The 21,261-nt window shown below is 43.3% G+C and overlaps 1 protein-coding gene across 1 annotated transcript; it reads left to right on the forward strand.

The window, feature by feature from the left end:
- Positions 1-2,983: 2,983 nt before the first annotated feature.
- Positions 2,984-20,846, forward strand: LOC100344999 (protein FAM133B). Its single transcript, XM_089299379.1, is given in 8 exon segments — positions 2,984-3,257; positions 3,259-3,431; positions 3,434-3,510; positions 3,512-3,742; positions 17,440-17,500; positions 18,985-19,051; positions 19,187-19,319; positions 20,670-20,846. Coding segments are annotated over 8 exon segments (1,179 nt in total). The 5' UTR covers positions 2,984-2,997.
- Positions 20,847-21,261: the final 415 nt, after the last annotated feature.

Raw genomic sequence — 21,261 nt, forward strand, 5'->3', positions numbered from 1 at the left:
GGAATATGACCAGAGATTGATGGTGTTAGGTCAACTCACCCAGTCTATTGTGTATTACATCAAGAATAAATCTTGTTCTGTTTGGGGATATTAAAAGAAACAAAGCAATCCAGACAGAAGAAGAGGGTAGGATGCATGGATCTCAAATGTGACTTATGTTAATGAAAAGACAAGAGATGCCCCAGGGAGATAAGAGGCAAATATAAAAATGGGACACAGCATAAAGAATATTGAGGTGGGACAGCCATATTTTAAACTCTGTATTCATTTGGTATTACACATTGCATTTTGTCCCACACTTTTAATGAATTTGGAAACTAAAGGAGAGGATCCAAAGAAAAACATCATGAAAAATTTATACTTTTACATAGCCACATTTATTTTTTTAAAATAAGTTTTTATTTGTTCGGTGGTCAGCACTGTGGCACAGCAGATAAGGCTTCAGCTTGTGATGTCAGCATCCCACATGAAGTGCAGGTTTGAGCCCTGGCTGCTCCACTTCAACTTCCAAAGCAGCTTCCTGCTAATGTACCTGGGAAAGCAGCAGAAGGTGGCCTAAGTACTTGGTCCCCTACCAGCCATGCGGGAGACCCTAATGGAGTTCCAAGCTCAGCCCTGGCCACAGTGGCTCTTTGGTAAATGAATCAGTAGATGGAAGCGCTCGCTCTCTCTCGCTCTCTCTTTCTCTCCTCTCCTCTCCTCTCCTCTCCTCTCCTCTCCTCTCCTCTCCTCTCCTCTCCTCTCCTCTCCTCTCCTCTCCTCTCCTCCCTCTCTCTCCCTCCCTCTTTCCCTCTCTCCCTCTCTCTGTAACTGTGTAATTCTAGTAAATAAATAAATAAATCTTAAAATTTTTAAAATTTGTTTCATTTATTTGAAGGGCAGCCAAGAGACACTGATTCACTCCCTGGATACCCAAAACAGCTGGGTCTGGGCACAGCGAAAGCCAGGAGGTGGGAACTCAGTCTTGGCCTCCCACATTGGTGGTAAGGGTACAGGTAATTGAGTTATCACCTGCTGCTTTCCAGGGTGTGTTTAGCAAGAAACTGGAACCTAGAGCAAAGCCATAACTTCATCTCAGGCACTTGGATGTGGGATGCAAGTGTCCTTAAGCAGCATCTTCACCACTATGCCAAACACCCTCCCCTCTTCTTTTTCTTTAAAATTTCCATTTGTGAAAAATACTTAAGATACATTTTAATTTAAAGAAATGGTGAGGTGACTTCTTTTTTTTATTTTTTTTGACAGGCAGAGTGGACAGTGAGAGAGAGAGACAGAGAGAAAGGTCTTCCTTTTGCCGTTGGTTCACCCTCCAATGGCCGCCGCGGCCGGCGCACTGTGCTGATCCGATGGCAGGAGTCAGGTGCTTCTCCTGGTCTCCCATGGGGTGCAGGGCCCAAGCACTTGGGCCATCCTCCACTGCACTCCCTGGCCACAGCAGAGAGCTGGACTCAAAGAGGGGCAACCGGGACAGAATCCGGCACCCCGACCGGAACTAGAACCCGGTGTGCCGGTGCCGCAAGGCAGAGGATTAGCCTGTTGAGCCGCGGTGCCAGCCGAGGTGACTTCTTAATAGCCTAGAAGAAAGTAAGATTTGTTGGCAAACCCTTTCTGCCTTGATGTTGTTCTCAACACTCAGAAGGAACATGAAGAATATGCTTAGATGTTTGTGGAAAGAAATTTGTCTATGGAATTGGCACACAAGAGTACACAACTATTGATACTGGAGGATGAGGAGGTGCTCCCCCTCACTTGTACCTCAGAAAAGATGAGGATGCCTTGGCGTCAGCCTGGCTTTGCCAACTGAAAAGCAGGGGTACTTAAGATTCCATGATGCCCTCCAAGTTCTAATTCTGTTATGGAAACTCCAGACTGTTACCTGGTATGCTGGACCCTACCTCCTCACCCTGGTAGAGGCCTACTACAGGCAGTGCTATCAGCTCTGGGCCCTGGCATTTTTATCCTTGTTTGTGTGATTAAGGACTTCCAGGTGCTGTTGGGTGTTTGATCAATCACTTGATCAGTGATTCTCCACAGTAAGACTGACAGTTATTGTCACCCCCAAGTCCTTATTGAAGCTATTTGACTTCATTTGTTTTAACCCATCACATGTTTGGGTTTCTTCTCCGTGGCCTCTGAATCTACCTCTTCTGTCAAAAACATCAGCATGGCAGGGTCTTCCAGGGCTCCATCAGATTCAAGGGTGGAAATCCAGGACCTGTGCTCCCAGCTGGTAAAGAGTCAACAGGAGTCTGAAGATCTCAAAGAGAGGTTTCCTGTATCTGAGACTATTGCCTATGCCCTGGCCAACCAGCTACAGAAATATGGTAAGTTCCATAGGGCTACACAAAGTGTAAACCAAAGTGATGAATGATTTTCTTTCTTCTGAGAAATGAAATGAGGCATAAGGTGGGATTGGGTAAAATGCCGATTTTGATTCCTGGTTCAAGCACAGAGCACCTTCTTTGTCTCAGAAACAGGTGAAATAGTCTTGTAGTGGAATCTTCTTTGTACTGCATGAGATCATGCAGACACTGGGTTTCCTGTCAGTCTATTCAAGCTTCCTTTTTAGCCCAGTTGGCAAAGCACTGAGCTGGTGGTGCTGAGGGAAGTGCAATCCTCTCCACAGGACCTCTGTTAGAGGAACATGAAACTTTCTGCTCATCTCTGACACCGCAGCTCCCATCGGCAACATCCTCAACAACAGGATTACACCTGTGGGAGGGAAGTCCTACTCCTGCGACACAGGCTCTCCTTGGGACACCAGCAGAGTCATGGGACACCCTGTGGTGAGGAGCGTGCTTCTGGGATGCGAGAGAATCTGTCTCAGTGTCCTCCATGTCTCCCTGGGTTGAAAATGTTTGGGGATGCAGGATGGCTGGCAGGTCCGGGCTGAGCTTGAGAGTCTAAACTCAAGACATAAGGCCAAATTGAAAAGGAGGGTAGGCGTCTCTGGCCTGGTCTCCTTCCGCATCTGGCTGTTTGGCTTAGGCGGGTGCCATGGGTAAGTGGGACAATCAGGTGGCCTGTATAAATCCAATAACAATGGCCAGATCAAGGGGTCCAATCCAGTCTTCAGAGCCAACAATCCAGGATTATCTGAATCGGCCAAGACCTACCTGGGAAGAAGTAAAAGAGCACCTAGAAAAAAAAAAAAGAAAGGCTCCAAGGCTTTGCCTGAATTTGAAGAAAAAAATGAATGTGGAGTGGAAACAGCTAGAAAACCACAGAGAGAAATTAAATAGAAGTGAAAGTTCATCAAAAAAGGCAGAGAAAGAAAAAAGAAAAGGAGAAATCAGGTAGGTGTTCATCTTCTTCATTGAGCTCTGATTCCTCTAGCATTGCTTTGGTTTGTGAAGATGAGGATAAGAAACAAGGAAAAAAGAGAGAGAAGCATCCACATTCATCTCCTGAAAGCTCCATGTCAGAAACTGAATCAGTAAGGACAGTTTAAAAAAGAAAAAGAAATTAAAGGATGCAACTGAGAAAGAAAAGGATATTAAAGGATTCAGCTAAAAAAAGAAAGATGTAACCTGAAGATAAGCCTTTGTGATCTGAATCCTTGTCAGAATCAGATTACATTGAGGAGGTACGTGCAAAAAGGAAGAAAAGCAGTGAGGAATGAGAAAAAGCAACAGAAAAAAAAAAAAAGAAAAAGAAGCATAAGAAACACAGTAAGAAGAAAAAGAAGGCTGCAAGTTCAAGTCCTGACTTGACAAATCATGATCCCTATGAAGTGCAATGTGTAAGGAAATTTCAACTGTGAAAACTATGGCATAGTCAACTAAAACGCATGAACTTCCTTGGTTTTGGAATTATTCCTGCAGTAGCCACTCAGATGCCACTGTGTGAAAGGGCCACGACTCTTGCCTGCTGCCTGACACCTGTTTTCTCTCTTCTAGTGCTTGATGACTCTGGGAGATAAGACACTGCAGTCATACCTAGTGGTTAAGATACTTGGGAATGAAGCTAACAGAATGACTAGAAGTATCTAATAAAAACAACAGAAACGCTCTGGATACGTCTATAAGATGTAGTCAGGAATGACCAGATGATTCTAGTTAAAACTTTTTTTTTATACTAAAAGAATAAAGATTTTTATTAAGCGTTGTAAGTTGCATTCAATAGCCTCCAATACGCCACACCACAGTCCATCGACAGTCAATCAAACCCAACAGCAGTTCATTCTTCACAATCCATGAGTTAGGGCAGAACTCCCTTTAACTTACAGTAAGATCCTACTTAGCTCTTGCAGGCAGGGGTTGGGGAATTACACTTCATTTCTCATCACTAATGTGATGAAGAGCATCAGAAGTATATGAAAACGATAAGAAGTGATTCTGATTTCAAAGTACCTTGTTTGGAAACATTAACAAAAACGTCAAAATGATAGAAGTATACCTGCTTCTACTAAATTCTTGATGGGAAAGTTCTCAGAACAAGCAATTTGTTTCCTGCTACAGAAGGGGGGGTGTTTTTTTTTTTTAAGATCAAAGGGTTTTTTAAAGTTTTTTTTCCACAGAATTTCATATTTTGCTAATATGAAGGCATAAAACAGCAACAAAGAACATACAGCAGTGAATACACCAGGGTAATGTTGATATTTGAGACGGCTAGATAATTTTGGGGGGTTTTAGAATAAATGCAACAGAGGTCAATAATCACAAAATTTTAAGGTTAGAGCAAGATCAGTCAATTACTAAACAGAGTTAACATCTTTTATAGGACTATCACTGATTATTAGCATTTTTGTTTTGCAAATGGGCACATACTGGTAAGAATGGAAGAAAGGACAATAACATGCATAATATTATCTAGTTAAAACTTTTAAAATGGGGATTCCACTGATATTCCAGAATCCTTACTCTGTAGATAAGCATATTGTAATTTTATTGACCTGGAGAAGGAGTTTTTAGGGTCAGGGTCAGGGTTGGGGGAGGGATTACAATCTCCTTAGCTAGCAGAATAGCATGTCTTTCATCCTCCACATCCTCTTTTTTTTTAATTTTTATTTAATGAATGCATTTTACATAGACACAACTTTAGGAATATAGTGGTTCTTTCCCCCATACCTGTCCCCACCCCCAGCTCCCATCCCACCTCCCTCTCCCTCTCCCATCTCCTTCTTCATTATGGTTCATTTTTAGTGTGACTTTATATACAGAGGACCAACTTGTTGCTAATCATAGACTTCAACAATTTGCACCCATGCCCACACACAACATATCGAGTACAGTTTGGGGAAAGAATTTGCATTCAATTCTCATATTACGATTCAATAGGGACAGAGGTCCTACATGGGGAGCAAGTGACTACTGTTGTTCCTTTAACAATTAACACTCTTTTTTATGACGTCAGTGATCATCTGAGGCTCTTGACATGGGTTGCCAAGGCTCTGGAAGCCTTTTGTGAACATAGACTGTCGTTATTTGGACATGGCCATAAGCAAAGTGGATGCTCTTGTCTCCCTTCAGAGAAGAGTGTCTCCTTCTTTGATGACCCTTTCTTTCCTCTGAGGTCTCACAGAGATCCTCCATGTAGGATATTTTTTGTCAGAGTCTTGGTTTTTCATGCCTGAAATGCTCTAGCAGGCCTTTCAGCCCAACCAGGAAGCCTGAAGGGTTGATTCTGAGGTAAGAGTGTTATTTACTGAGAAAGTCATTCTAGGTGTCTGCTGTGTGGACTGCTTCCCATGTTGGCCCTTCCTTCCTTTTTAATTCTATTATTTTTACCGGGTACTTGATGCTATTTATATCATCCCTTTTAAACTTAGACCTATCTATCTGTTGCCTTTAACATTTAATATGATCATTTTAACAGTGAAGATGGCATTTATACCACCAATTCTTATTGGATTGGAGCTCCATGGCTAGTTCCATATCCTCTTTCTGTGCGCACAGTAGCTGTGCTTCATGGGGTGGTCAGAGCTGCGGACAGCACTCTTGCCCTTTGCTGAGCTCATCCTGGGACTCTCCAGAGAAACAGGTCCTTTGCAGCATGAGAAAGCCCCCAAGTCTCTGGGATTTAGCTCCACTTGAACAAGAATTGAATATTTTTAACATCAAAATGGATGCCATTTGAATTAATTTTGACTTCACTTTGGTTTTGGAAAGGAAGCATTTCAAGTAGATCCTGGAACTTTTGAATTTGATAGCTACAGTTTTTAAAATGCATGTTTTATATCGTCAAGTTTTAATCAGTCAGGAAAATTTTACTTAAACAGTGATAGTTACTTTTTGTACAAATTTCATTTAGGCTGCAATGTTTAGCCTTTGCTAACTCCTTATACTTGCTTTCTTAGATTCATTACTTTGTTTAATGGCATGCATGCCAAGATCTTTAGCATGTACAAAGCAAGATTTTCATTTTTTTTAACAGCTTCATATTGAAGCTGAGAGTTAACCATAAACAAGTTGAGTGGCAGGATGGTATGCAGTGGTCTTGTTACATAAAGCTATTGCCAGAATCTTAGTAAATATAATATTTAAAATGTTTGTTGTCTTTGTATATTGATAACAAATTATGACAAGTTAAACTTAAGTGCGAATGACATTATTGTTCTTGCTGTGTCATATTTTACTAAGATTTTGTGCCTGACATCTCCTGCTGAATTGTTTATTAGGAATGTTAAAAAGAATTATGTGTCATTTTCACCTTACAGTTTTTACATAATCAGGTAACATTAAATATAACTTGATTTGCAATCCTGCCTGTTACAAACGGTGTGCTGATTATAGTGGTACCTGCACAGAACCGTTGGACACAACAAGAGGCTGAATAAATAGCTATTTTACCTACAGGTAGCTGTGTTCTTGCCTCCCTGTGGGTGCCTTGAAGTTCCAGAGACAGGAACCACTGTTAGGTCTTTCTATCAAGCAGGAAGATAAAGACATATCCCTCAGTCTTCAGCTATAAAAATAACACTTTTTTAAACTTTTATTAATAAATATAAATTTCCAAAGTACAACGTTTGGATTAGCAGTTTTTCCCCCCCATAACCACCCTCCCACCTGCAACCATCCAATCCCCCACTCCCTTTCCCATCCCATTCTTCATCAAGATTCATTTTCAATTATCTTTATATACAGAAGATCAACTCTATACTACGTAAAGATTTCAACAGTTTGAACCCACACAGAAACACAAAGCATAAAGTACTGTTTGAGTACTAGCTATATCGTTAATTCACATAGTACAACACATTAAGGACAGAGATCCTACATGGGGAGTAAGTGCACAGTGACTCCTGTTGTTGACTTAACAAAATGACACTCTTGTTTATGACATCAGTAATCACCTGAGGCTCTTGTCATGAGCTGCCAAGGCTATGGAAGCCTCTTGAGTTCACCAACTCTGATTTTACTTAGACAAGGCCATAGTCAAAGTGGAAGTTCTCTCCTCCCTTCAGAGAAAGGTACCTCCTTCTTTGATGGCCCATTCTTTCCGCTGGGATCTCACTCACAGAGATCTTTCATTTAGGTCATTTTTTCTTGCCACAGTGTCTTGGCTTTCCATGCCTGAGAAATGCTCATGGGCTTTTTAGCCGTATCCGAATACCTTAAGGGTTGTTTCTGAGGCCAGAGTGCTGTTTAGGGCATCTGCCATTCTATGAGTCTGCTGTCTATCTCGCTTCCCATGTTGGATCATTCTCCTTTTTAATTCTATCAGTTAGTATTAGCAGACACTAGTCTTGTTTATGTGATCCCTTTGACACTTAATCCTATCATTATGATCAATTATGAACTGAAACTAATCACTTGGACTGGTGAGATGGCATTGGTACATGCCACCTTGATGGGATTGAGTTGGAACCCCCTGGCTCGTTTCTGACTCTACCATTAGGGGTAAGTCTGATTGAGCATGTGCTGAACTGTACATAATGAGACATTTCTTGAGAAATTCCTTTAAATTTTATGCTTAAAGCTGCATATTCTTTCCTAATTAAAGTGATTTATACTATTGTGCTCTTGAATGCACAATAGTGTTTGAAGGCTACTTTATATCCCATAGAAAGTTTCTCAGAATTGTTCTTCTGAAAAAATGTAAGAGGTAATTTACCAGGCCCATTTTTGCTGTGAATGTAAAAGTCTGGCTTTCACCCCAGCATCTTAAGTAGATTCTGGTGGGGAGGGCAAATGTAAATCAGATATGGCTTTGGCTTGTGTCTTTGAGTGATAGCCTTGTAGAGCAGTGAGGAACATGTCTGCTATTTGAACCATTAACTAGCAACCTGTCCTTGCTATTTAATGCTGTGCACTCTGGCCAGGTGGTATGGATTACTCACCAACCAGATACATTTGGCCACTCCCCTAGGTAGAATAAAGCCATGTGTCTCTAAGTCAGACTTTCAGGTGGTTTCTCTATCATTCATGAATGCTATACATGAGCCCTCTTGGATTTTGTGCTCCTGTAGTGTGACAAGGTGTCCTCAAAAAGTTCATGGAGAGAGAGAGAGGGAGATTCACTCCCCAAATGCCTACAGCAGCCAAGAGTTGGCTGAGGCTGAAGCCAGGAACTCAGTCTACTTCTTCTACATGTGTGGCAAGGACGTAACTGCTGGAGTCATCACCATTGCCTTCTGGATGTTGCATTAGTGAAAGCTGGAACTAGAGAAGGAAATTAAACCCCAGTGCTCAATGTGGGACACAGGAATCTTAATTTGCACCTTTACCAGTAGCCAAATGCCTGCCCCCACATACTTTTTGAAGTACCCTTATATGTCAGAGATTCACAACATACAGCCATGAAGTTTGATAAGATCAAGAAAGTGAGGGTTAAGTAGAAAGAGGACCATGAACTAAGTCCTTTCACAGCATTAAATGGCTGGGAAAAAAGAAAGAATTAGCAACAAGGAGGAAGAGCAGCTAAGAGAAGTAGGAGAAAACAGAGAATGGGTGTCCTGGAATTCAAATAAAGAAAGCACGTTATGGAGAAGAAAGGAAACCAATGGAGTAACGGAAGGAAAAGCTGAGTGAAATAACTTTGACATAAAACAGGACAATGTAGTAAACATTATGCTTATTACTTATTGCTCTTATTATAATCACTCATCACTTTGCCTCCTAGGTAAATTGGAAGCATGCTATTGTACACCTTATAAGCTACATGCCCACTTGTGTGCTAACGTAGGGAAAATTCAAAAGTTTTGTGAGTGTGTGGAATAAACATTTTTGCCTTACCAAATAAAAAAAAGAAGTCTGGCTTTACATGGCTGGTGCCGTGTGTGAAGATTATGTCCCTGGAGTAGCAGCTATTCATTTTGTTAGACTGGGGAAGATAGCGAATTGGCAGAAAATTGTATTCCTTCCAGATGGTGATCCGATGGCATCCTTAATGGTATCCTAATAAGGCATGACAAGAATTTGACTTGGTAATACATAAATAATCGTTATGTTTATTCCAAAGTTACTATAATGTACAAGTTAAGAACATCTATTCCTCCACCAAACTACCCTTTTGCTTGAATAATCTTACACCAGTTTTATAAACACGAGGCTTGTTATTTAGATAATGGAGCTGGGATAACTGACAGAAATTGATGAGTCACTGGACAGAAAAATGGGTTTATCCCATGTCTACCTCTTTCTCTTTATTCCATTGAATATTATTCCATTGATTGCCATTCCATAATATTATTTCATTGATTGCCCTTAATACATTGAGTTTAGTTGAATGGCAAAGCAACAGAATCTTCCATCAACTGGTTAGCTCCTCAGATGCCTTCAACAGCCATGGCTGGGCCAGGCCAAAGCCCAGAACTCCAAGTCTCCCATGTGGGTGACAGGGGGCCAGTTCCTTGGGCCATCACTAGAGTGTACATAAGCAGGAAGCTGATCAGAAGCAGGCAGGACTCAAACTCAGGCCCTCCAATATGGGATGCTGGTATCCTTAGCAGTGGTTTAACCATTCCGACAATGCCTACCACCTCTGTACCTAAAATTTCAATTATTTTAAAATTAAATAACCTCTAAATTGTATTTAGCCTAGTGTTTAAAATACCTGTGACCCATGTAATAGTATGCAGGTTTGATTCCCAGTTCTGGCTCGTGACTCCAGCTCCCTGCCAGTGCAGACCCTTGGAGGTAGAGTGACAGCTCTAGTGGTTGGGTCCCTACCACCCACATGGGGTTACCTGGATTTTGTTCTTGGTTCTTGCCTCCAGTCTTGACCCTGACAGGCTTTTGGGAGTGAATCAGCAGATGGAGTGCTCTCTTGTGTCTCTCTGCCTCTTAAATAAATGAAGAAGTAGAAAAGCAGGCATACAATTATGGATGCATCAGGTGTCCTAAAATGGACTTAGCTATGTGGGAAGAATAGCTTGAACATACAGGGACAGCCTAGGTGCTGAAGTATTCTCTGCCAGTTGAGGATTGATTTCATGATAGGTAAGTTGAAATTTCAGAGTTTGCAAATGGTAACAGTTTCCTGGAGCCAGTTCCCTGAGTCCCCTCGTACAGAACTGATGGTGGCAGATGTCTGTTCTGATCCAAGGGACTGGTGGAGACACCCAAGACTCTGTGGATGTTGGAGAAGCAGTGTGATCCTTTACTTGGGGCAAGTGTCAGTCTTTGGCAGAGCCAATGGAATTTAACAAATTGGGGGTGGGGCGGGAATCCTTGTCCTGAAAGACCTTAGCACATAGTCTTGTATGCTGACTGATAATTCTCAAAGAAGGTACTTTTAGATGTTGAAGTGACAGCCACTGTCACATTGTTGGGCACCTCCATTTTTCCTTGTGTGACCTCAGGATAACAGATGCCCCTCTCGCCCTAGAAACTCCCATCGTGGACTGCCTTTGTTGTTCTCTTCATCCAGCTGGGTATTGAATTAGCTAAGTTCCTCAGGCGCTATAATTTGGGGATGTTTTCCAGTCCTGTTCTCATGTAGCCCTTGAAATCTGTCCTACAGATTCAGCCAGTGCAGCACGTTATAAGAAAGACCTGCTGGGGCCGGTGCCATGGCCCATTTGGTTAATCCTCCGCCTGTGCGCTGGTAGTCCATATGGGCACCGAGTTCTAGCCCCAGTTGCTCCTCTTCCAGTCCAGCTCTCTGCTATGGTCCGGGAGGGCGGTGGAGAATGGCCCAAGTGCTTGGGCCCCTGCACCCGCATGGGAGACCAGGAGGAGGCACCTGGCTCCTGGCTTCGGATCGGCGCAGCGCTGGCCATGGCAGCCATTTTGGGGGTGAACCAATGGAAGGAAGACCTTTCTCCCTGTCCCTCCCTTTCGCTGTCTAACTCTATTTGTCAAATAAATAAAAAAATAAAATAAAAACCTGCTGTCATTTGCTGCTTTCTTAGCAGAGCTTAGTTCTTATAGCATTCAAAAGGAAATTTTGCATATCTCAAAAATAAACCATTTTCTAGTGAAATTATTTTTAGCGATATTTACTTCTGGTATGTGTTTGATACCATAATTTATTATTTGAAAGCAATTCTCTTAAATAATATGTAAATAAGAACATATACTACTAGATCAGAACTGCATTTCCTGTAGTCTTAGATAAAGAAGATACTGTTTGAAAGCAAAGGGATGAGTTGTATTCCTTTTTTCCAAAGCTTTTGCCCTTCTTAATTTCTAAGTCATGATCAAAAGTGTAGGCCCTTAGGCTTAAGCATAACTATCCACTTGAACTTCTGCACCAGTACAGCCAGATTACAATTTTGTTTAAGATTTATTTTGGAAGATTTGCAGAGAGGGAGGGGCAGAGGATTAGAGCTTACATCTATTAGTTTGTTCCCTAGATGGCTGCAATGGCCAGTGCTGGGCCAGGCTGAAGCCAGGAGCTTTATCAGGGTTTCTCACGTGGGTGGCAAGAACTCAAGTACTTGAATCATCATCTACTGGCTCTCAGGTACACTAGCAAGAAGCTGCCTTGGAAGCAGAGATGGCACTCAGACCCAGGAAGTCTGATGTGAATTGTTGAACCACCATGCCACAAGGCCCACCTCCCCTGTATATCATTGAGAAATAAAAATGAACTAAATAAGTTTACAGTATTTTGAAAAGATAAGTAGCTTGTAGTATTTTAATCATATCTTTCACTTCATGTGTTTTAGAGATAAATTATGACTTTTTCCCTCATAAAAATGAAGAGTTATCAGTATAAGCATGATCATAGCAGGGGATGGTGCTGTGGTGCAGTGGGTTAAGGAGCTGCCTGATATGCCAGAACCCTATATGGGCACTGATTCAGTCCCAGCTACTTCACTTCCGATCCATCTCCTTGCTAATGTACCTTGGAAAGCAGTGGAAGATGGCCCAAGTGGTTGGCCTCTGTCACCCACATAGGAGACCCGAAAGAAGCTCCTGGCTTCTGGCTTCACCCTGGCCCTGCCCCAGCCATTGCTGCCATCTGGGGAGTGAAGCAGTGGATAGAAGATCTGTGTGTGTGTTTGTGTGTGTGTGTGTGTGTGTGTCTTCCCCTTGCCTTTCAGATAAATAACTCTTTCCCTCCAAAAACCAAAATAGCTCCAATTACAATTCACTTATTCTTTTATTTCTGTTGTTTGCATTTGACACAGACAATTGTTAACTTCACAAATGATAAAGAATTGGTTAACACAGTGTCAGTGTTTCTTAGAGAGACTTTCGAAGAAAAGCTAAAGTGTAAGCTTTCTGTTGTGTCATTACCAGCTTTGTAATATATGTCATCAAATTTGTATGGAATGAATGTTTAAAGATTAAAAAAAAAGAGAGAGAGAAAGAAAAGGAAGGTAAATGGAGGAGAGCATCAGCTTGTGTGTGGGGCAGGCCCTTCCCTTACACAGCCAGACTGGCAAATGTCTACGAATCATGGTGCTCTGAACAGCACTAAAGGTTAGTCCTTTTTGAGAGTTTGTATACATGGTACCCATCAGTCTAATAATCAGTGTCAGTGTTCATCCAACTGATAGCAAGCAGGTTATCTGCTGGGGCGAGTTGAAATGACACCTCCAGAAAATAGCAGGCCAGTCCCCTATGATACCATGGGAAAAATGTAAGTTTAACTCTTTGCCTCAGTTTAGGAGGTGGGCATGTGCTGCTGTATCACAGCAGGCAGTGTCCACTGGATGGCTCAGGAAAGTGAGGCCACTCAGTTCTCACAGGATACATCAAGAGACAGTGATGCCCCCACAATGTCCTGAGTTTGCCAGAGAGTATGTATATCTGCACCTTTGCCATTGAACAGTAAGGACTCTGTAATGTGACTGGCTCTGTCTAATTTTGTTTACAGAAAAATGAAAAGCTTGAAAGGGCAAGATCCAATGTCACCCAGGTAGCTGATCTTTTTTTTTTTTTTTTTTTTTTTTTTTTTTTTGACAGGCAGAGTGGACAGTGAGAGAGACAGAGAGAAAGGTCTTCCTTTTTGCCATTGGTTCACCCTCCAATGGCACCGCGCTGATCCGATGGCAGGAGCCAGGTGCTTCTCCTGGTCTCCCATGGGGTGCAGGGCCCAAGCACTTGGGCCATCCTCCACTGCACTCCCTGGCCACAGCAGAGAGCTGGCCTGGAAGAGGGGCAACCGGGACAGAATCCGGCGCCCCGACTGGGACTAGAACCCGGTGTGCTGGCGCCGCAAGGCGAAGGATTAGCCTAGTGAACCACGGCGCCGGCCTGCAGGTAGCTGATCTTTAACAACTGTTCATACTAACTGAGGCAACAGTCATGGATCTCATCTGAGGACCCAGGGGGTAACAGATCTGCTGATTATATCCATTTCTTCCCGTCAGACAACCACAGAGGCTCTCTTGAAACCATATTCTTTTGTCTTTGATATTCCTATGATGGTTAACATTTGTTTTTGATTTCTGAAATTACATTGTATGATAGATCAGTGAGGTGAACTCTGATTGCCTATATATCTGGACACTCACACATTCTACTTTTTCTCCCATTCAGTTAAAATCAACAAAGCAGGAACACTCGCTGTCTGCACTACTGACCCTGGCTTGTTGTCAAGAAAACTATCTAGATGAACAGAAAATCCAAGAGGGTGTAATATCTAGGTGTACAATGGCTCAGGATTTCACTGGCTTTTATATGTAAATAAAGAAAATAATGTACGCAGAGGTCGATTTACATTTGAGGGCCCACAGAGGATGTACTCACAGAAATCTCTCTTATGTCCTTATCACTGATATTTTACACTCTGATGCTTTTTCTTCTACCTACCTTTGGAAATATGATGCCCTAATTTATGATCTGGCACAAGATCTGGCCCAGATATACCCACAGCTACAGGAAGGCAAAGATGCCTCTTTGGTTCGCAATCAGCGTCTCAGTTTTCTTCACCCAGGATGATACTGACATCAGTTGGGAGGCAGGGCCTTCAGGAACAACTGGACAAGGGTGCAAGATGGAAGAACACCTTTCCAGCAAGGTTACCTCAAGTACAGCAAGTGTGGAGCCTGATTATACAAAGACACTCTACGATCCCTGGCCCCCAAAGGACTCCACACCTCTACTAAGGGGATTTTACCAGGTTTATCCTTTCACATCGTGTTTGGGGCCATGGCAAGACTAATATTGTCTGGATGGGAAGGGAGAGAGGAGACACACAGGAGTGCAGGCCAACATTGAGGGAAGAAGGTGTTTGTAGGGTGACAGAAAGCCCTGGACTAACAGTGACAGTTCCCTACATTCTGTCATTGGTGCTGTCTTTTCTCAGAGTGGGTAAGTTTCAGATTTATCCTTTCTAAACTTCTGATTATTCACCTATGATATGTGACATGGGTTTTGAATACCTTTCATGGTAGCTGCAGCACCAAAATCAGGAATATTCACTAATGCACTCCAAAATGCTGGCAACTCTCACTAGGTGGAGTTGGTCAAGGAACAAGACATAGAGGTTCACCTTGAAATACTTTCCCTGCAGAGAATGTTCCCACTTAGTGCTGTAGAAGCTGATGTGGTCCTGTAAGATCCTCAGGAGGGTGTGATGTGGTTAGGGCTGTTTTTTTGTCTTAGAGAAAGGGATTGGCTCCATGAGAAAGCTGTGATGGATACAGAGCCTTGTGCCTGGGCACCATTATTGTAGCAGGAGTGGGGGACAGATGGAGTCGTCCAGAGGGATGCTGGAAATATCTGGTGACCTGGGGAACAATAGACAGTTTTAACTTTCTCCATGTTAGGCAGAAATGGCCATGGTGGAGACACTCCAGGTCCTGTTTTAAGATTTTGGTTTTGATTTTCTGAAGTTGCAGCATAGTGTGACTGAAGATTTCTGATAATTATCCTGCCTCCTGTTCTCAATGCTTCCTGGGTCTGTGGTTTAGCATATAATCAATTTCATGGCATTCTCAGTTAGCATTATTTCCTACACTTCTGTTCCTTTCTCTTTTTCCCCATTGCTCCGCTATGCTTGTGTTGCACCTAAACATATACATCTCATAGCTCCTGGACATTATGCTTTTTCATTTTTTTCCCATTATTTTTCCCCTTTGTAATTCACTGCAGAAGTTTCTGTTGACATTTTGGACCATCTCTGTGTAATCAGGTTCTGTTTTTGCATTACCTGGGGTAAAGTTGCTGAAAAGATGTTCCTCCAGCTTGCACCCCTTGTCCAGTTGTTCCCGAAGGCCATGCCCCTGACCAATGTCAGTGATTCCTTCCACAGTCACGCTACTAGATGTGCCCATCGAAAGCACTCTTCAGTTCCGTTATGTTGTTTTTATTTCTAGCCTTTCTTGAATTCATGCAAAGAATTTCCATCTTCTGTTTGCCTATCCATCTGTTTTTCATGTTGTCCACTTTCCCTACTAAAGTCCATGCTGTATGATAACTCTGAGATATCTGTCATAGTTGAGTGTGACTCTGATTCTTGGATCTGTCTCTTAAAAATCCCTTGTGTCTTTGTTTTGTTTTATTTTACTTAAGAGCCAGAATGATACTGGGTACTGGGTGACATGAGTTGAGATCAGTATGTCTTTTGGTGATATTTTCTGGTTATCTGGTTAAAGTTTAAGCTGAGTTTAGTGACTGTTATAGCTATATGTATAAACAGCTAACTTTTCATATTCTGTTCTTGTTTTCATATCCTTAGTTGTCTCGGTTTTTCTTGAGACTTCTGCTTTCTTTTTTTTTTAACTTTTATTTAATGAATATAAATTTCCAAAGTACGACTTATGGATTACAATGGCTTCCCCCCGATACCGTCCCTCCCACCCACAACCCTCCCCTTTCCCACTCCCTCTCCCCTTCCATTCACATCAAGATTCATTTTCGATTATCTTAATATACAGAAGATCAGCTTAGTATACATTAAGTAAGGATTTCAACAGTTTGCTCCCACACAGAAACATAAAGTGAAAAATAATAGATGATTTTTTTTAAATGATGATGAAATCAGATCAGACCTATTGTCATGTTTAATCCCAGTGAGAGTCAAGTTGGGAGACTTCTGCTTTCATAAGTTCTGGGTATATAGTTGTTTGTCTTTTATCCTCCCTGATATTACACAAGAACCCAACTAATATGTTGCCTGGGTATAGTATGAAGGGAAGCATTCTGTAGTCCTATGTTTCTATGTTATCTTTTTTAACTTATCCTGTGGCCTGGCCTTGATCTTCACACATACTTTTTGGTATTTCACCTACCATCTTAATGGAAGAAAGAAGGCTTGGGATAAATGGTCTTGGGTATTTCCCTTCCTACAATTCAATAAGTATCCAGTAAATTTCCAGTTTTTTTTTTTTTAATTTTCTCTTAGCAGGAACAGAATGCATTGTTTATTTTTAAAGTTAATTTTATTTATTTATTTATTACCTAGAAACATTTTATTTAAGGTATAAAAACTTTATACATTTCATATATACAAATTTAGGTTTACTCCCAAAATGGCCACAAATGGCCACAAAGGCTGGGACTGTCCAGGCCAGTCGAGAACTAGGAACTCCATCTGGGTCTGCCATGTGGGAGGTGAGGTTCCAAGTGCTAGAGCCTCATCTGCTACATTCCTAGGCAGATTATAGGGATCCAGATTGGAAGCAAAATAGCCAGTACTCAAGCCAGCACATGCTTTTATGGGTTGTTAGCGTTGCAACCAGTGGCTTAACCTGCTGTGCCACATTGTCAGCACCTTTGGATATAGTTTTAAATGTGCCTTCCACTCTGTTTTAAACTTACCCCTGCAAAACATGCAAGGATTCTCCCAGTCTTCAGTGTGAAAAGCTCCAAAGACTCCTGGATTAAAACTGACAAAGCTTTGTTGATCCTCCTGATTCTCTAACCCCCTAGACCTCTACATCACTCTTCCATCAATTAGTCAATTACACCTTGGGTTTTCCTGTTCTAGTACAAATTCCCATGTAGCTTCCTACCCCTGAGTTCCCGGGCAGAGTAGCAATTTTTTGTTATAACCTGTGAATGTAACCAGGTTTTGTGACAGTTTTCCTTTTTTCTCTCTCTCATGTATGTAAGAGTAGTTGATTTTCAGCTTGTTCAAAATTTTTCTTATTACCAGAATAGGACAAATGACGTCAAAGATTCCAACATGTCAGAACAGAAGCTAAGAGTCTCCCCAGGTTTTTGAGGAAATTAGGGTTAGGGTTGTTGTTTATTCTTTTTTTTATTTTTTATTTTTTATTTTTTTGACAGGCAGATTTAGACAGTGAGAGAGAGAGAGAGAGACAGAGAGAAAGGTCTTCCTTTCCCCCAAAATGGCTGCTACAGCTGGCGCACTGCGCTGATCCGAAGCCAGGAGCCAGGTGCTTCCTCCCAGTCTCCCATGCGGGTGCAGGGCCCAAGCATTTGGGCCATCCTCCACTGCACTGCTGGGCCACAGCAGAGAGCTGGACTGGAAGAGGAGCAACTGGGACAGAATCCGGTGCCCCAACTAGGACTAGAACCTGGGGTGCCGGCACCGCAGGCACAGGATTAGCCAAGTGAGCCGCGGTGCCAGCCCAAATTAATTTCTTTCTTTCTTTCTTTCTTTCTCTGACTTGTGGTGTACATACGGTGAGGTGTGTACTGTGGGTAGGGCTGATTTTTTTCTTAGAGGAGAGGATCATCTCCATAGGAAAGCTGTGATGAAATACAGAGCCTATGCTTGGGTACCAACCTCTGTAGCAGGAAAGGGATAGGATGGAGTCATCAAGAGGGATGCTGGACAATATCTGGTGATGTGGGGAACAATGGACCTTTTTTAATATTTATTTTTATTTATTTGGAAGGCAGAGTTACAGAGAGAGAGGCAGAGGCAGAGAGAAAAAAAGAGGTCTTCCATCTGCTGGTTCTCTCCCCAAATGGCTGTAATGGCTGGAGCTGGGCCAGTTGGAAGCTAGGAGCCAGGAGCTTCTTCCTGGTCTCCCACATGGGTACAGAGACCCAAGGACTTGGGCCATCTTCTACTGCTTTCCCAGGCCATAACAGAGAGCTCGATTGGAAGTGGAGCAGCCAGGAGTTGAACAAGCACCCATAAAGGATGCTGGCACTGCAGGCGGTGGCTTTAACCCTACCCAACAATGCCAGCCCCAGCAATAGACATTTTTAATTTTCCCCACATTTAGACAGAAATGGCCATGATGATGACACTCCAGCCCAAAGACAATTTGTCTTGAGGACTGTCAAACAAGGTCAGGTCATTAATTTAAAGACAAATGAGGGGCTGGCACTGTGGTATATTGGGTAAAGCCGCCACTTGAAGTGCCAGCAGTGGAAGATGGCCCAAGTTCTTGGGCCCCTGCACCCACATGGGAGACCTGGAAGAAGGTCTTGGCTCCTGGCTTCAGACTGGCACAGCTCTGGCCATTGCGACCATCTAGGGAATGAACCAATGGATGGAAGACCTCTCTCTCTTTGCCTCTGCCTCTCTGTAATTCTGCCTTTCAAATAAATAAATAAATATTAAAAACAAGATGAAATGTGAGATTCTTGAGTATGATTCCCTCAATGTGTCCTAAGTCATACATCGACATTTATAAATGACTTCATATGCAGAAAGGCTACTGTGTTTATAAACAGTGAAGCAGAATCACTCCATTTCTGACTGTACATTTCTCATCCACAGAAAATGATGATGGCAAAGATGATGAAGGAGAGAGAGAACCCCTGTCCCACATGAATAACATGGACTGGTAAGACCCAGACAGGACCTAGAGAGACCAAAGAGCAGTGGAGCCCATTTGCAGTGCAAATGCTGATTGTCCAATTTCATTCACCAACGAAGGATGACGTAGCCCTCATCACAAGGTCCTGTATCCCCTTTCTAGTCCTGGCAGAGTCAGTCTGAACCAGTCTTGGGAGATGTCCTGGACTTCAGACCCCATCACGTCTCTTCCTGTGTGGTTAGAAGGCAGGATGCATTCATTTGAGGTCATTGGCAGTGACTTCACAGCAGGGAAGGTAACTAGACCCAGAAAAAACTCATGGCACAAAATTAGGCCAAAAAGACCCAGATGACACAAGAACTTGAAGTTTACAATTTTTCAGGAGCGACTCTGGCTCCTGTACTTTACATGAAAATAGCTTTATGTGCAGTTGCCAAGAGTGCAACAGAATCTTGTTTTGAATATTTTAAAGGATTATTCTTATATTCTGTCAAAGGTGCAACAGCCTGTCATTCACTGACTTCCAGCTATAAATCTTCCCTTCTACCCTACCTCAGGGAACTTGAATTTCTAGCACAAGTTCAGGCATGAGACCTGGCCCAACTAAAGCAGCAGCTGCAGGAAGGCAGAGATGCCTCCTTCTCACTCCATAAGCATCTCGGGATCTTCTCACCTTGGATGGCTCTGAGAGCTGCCAGGTCCAGGGCTTCCAAGAGTGATTGGCAGAGGGACACAAGCTGGCAAAGCACCCTGTCCACAAGCCCAGCCAAGGTAAGGCGGTCACAGGCCCTGACAGAGAGCTGTCCAAGGTCCCCAGCACACAGGAGACTGCACTAGACGAGCAGCATTTGCAGCTCTGTCCTCTCTCCCATTGCAATTGAGGCCTAGGCAGATCAGGACTGCCTGAGTCAGAGGAGGGGGAACCTACTGGGATAGAGGCCACAAAACTCCAACCCTCTCCTTCCTTTTGCAGGTTTTCATGGGTGTGAGAAAGACAAAGATCAAGGATCACTGAACTCTCTGATACCCAGGTAACAACAGAGTTCAGGGGAGGCCATGGACAGGAGAAAAATGAGTGGGAGCAGGCAAGAAACAGGAGAGGGCAAAGGCAGCCACATTTCTGGGAAAAGCCTTCAGGGAAGCTGCCTGGCTTCACTCACGCCACCAATCTGCATCATCTGTGCTCTCTGGGGTTTGTACCGTCCGTCTCAGCCCAAGTGAACTAACCTGGTCTAGGCATGCCCTGTACTTGTTCTCTTCTGTGAAGGTGAAGGCCAGAGTGAGGTGTACTGCTGTTTTCTACATGGTTCAGCTTAGCTGGCTGGCAGGTGTTTCGTTGCTGGAAAAGTCACCAGGCAAAATAAAAATCTCCATCTCCTCCCCACATGGAGAGAAGGAGGCCTGGTTGTCACAGGGCCTCTGGGAGTCTGCCACGCACAGGGGTGTTTTCACTGGGCCCCTGCCTGTCAAATGCCTAAAGAGATGGAAAAGGCAGAGCCCAAGAAAACTCAGCCAGAGTCACACTTGGAGGGCTTTGTGGGTATTCCCAGAATCCTTTCTCAATGTCTGCATCACCCATCATTACTCAGATCCCATTCTGGAAATTTCCTGTACCCCACCTAGGACAGCCAATTCCTAATTCAAGTTCAGGACGACAGCTGACTCAGTTACGCCAGAAGCTGTGGGGGGCAGTGATGCCAGCCTCGTCCTCTATGCACGTCTCAAGGGCCTCCTCTCCCAGGACGAGTCTCACAGCCACCAGGGCCAGGGCCTTAGAGAGAAGCTGGCAGAGGCGTGCAAGCTGGCAGAAGGCAGAGCCTGACCCTCAGGCTCTGCCCAGGTGACCGAACACCCGGAGCTGCTGTGCACCTGCACCAACGATGTTTTAGCAGCTACACTGGATTCCACCGCACATTTGGGGCAATCACAAGATTAGCACAGCCTGGGTGGGAACAGCGAGGAGAAGACCCTGGCTGGGAGGATGCAGTTTCCCCACCGTCCCCAGCCTCCCTGAGGTAATGTGGCTGTTGGAGCAGGATGCAGCATCCACCCAGTGGTGATGGACAACGGGCAGCTTGCTAGAGGGTGAAGAGCCTGGACTGAGAGGAGAAGGTCCAGCTCTGCCCTCAGTGCTGTCTTTACCAAATGTGGACAACAGATCAATTTCTCCCTCCTGGGTTTCTGTTTCCTCTTCTATAAAATGGGTCAACCGAATGCTGCTTCACAGCTGTAACACA

Source organism: Oryctolagus cuniculus, chromosome 7, assembly GCF_051225735.1.
Source record: "Oryctolagus cuniculus isolate XC-2025 breed Fujian yellow rabbit chromosome 7, ASM5122573v1, whole genome shotgun sequence".
In the NCBI taxonomy this organism is placed as follows: domain Eukaryota; kingdom Metazoa; phylum Chordata; class Mammalia; order Lagomorpha; family Leporidae; genus Oryctolagus; species Oryctolagus cuniculus.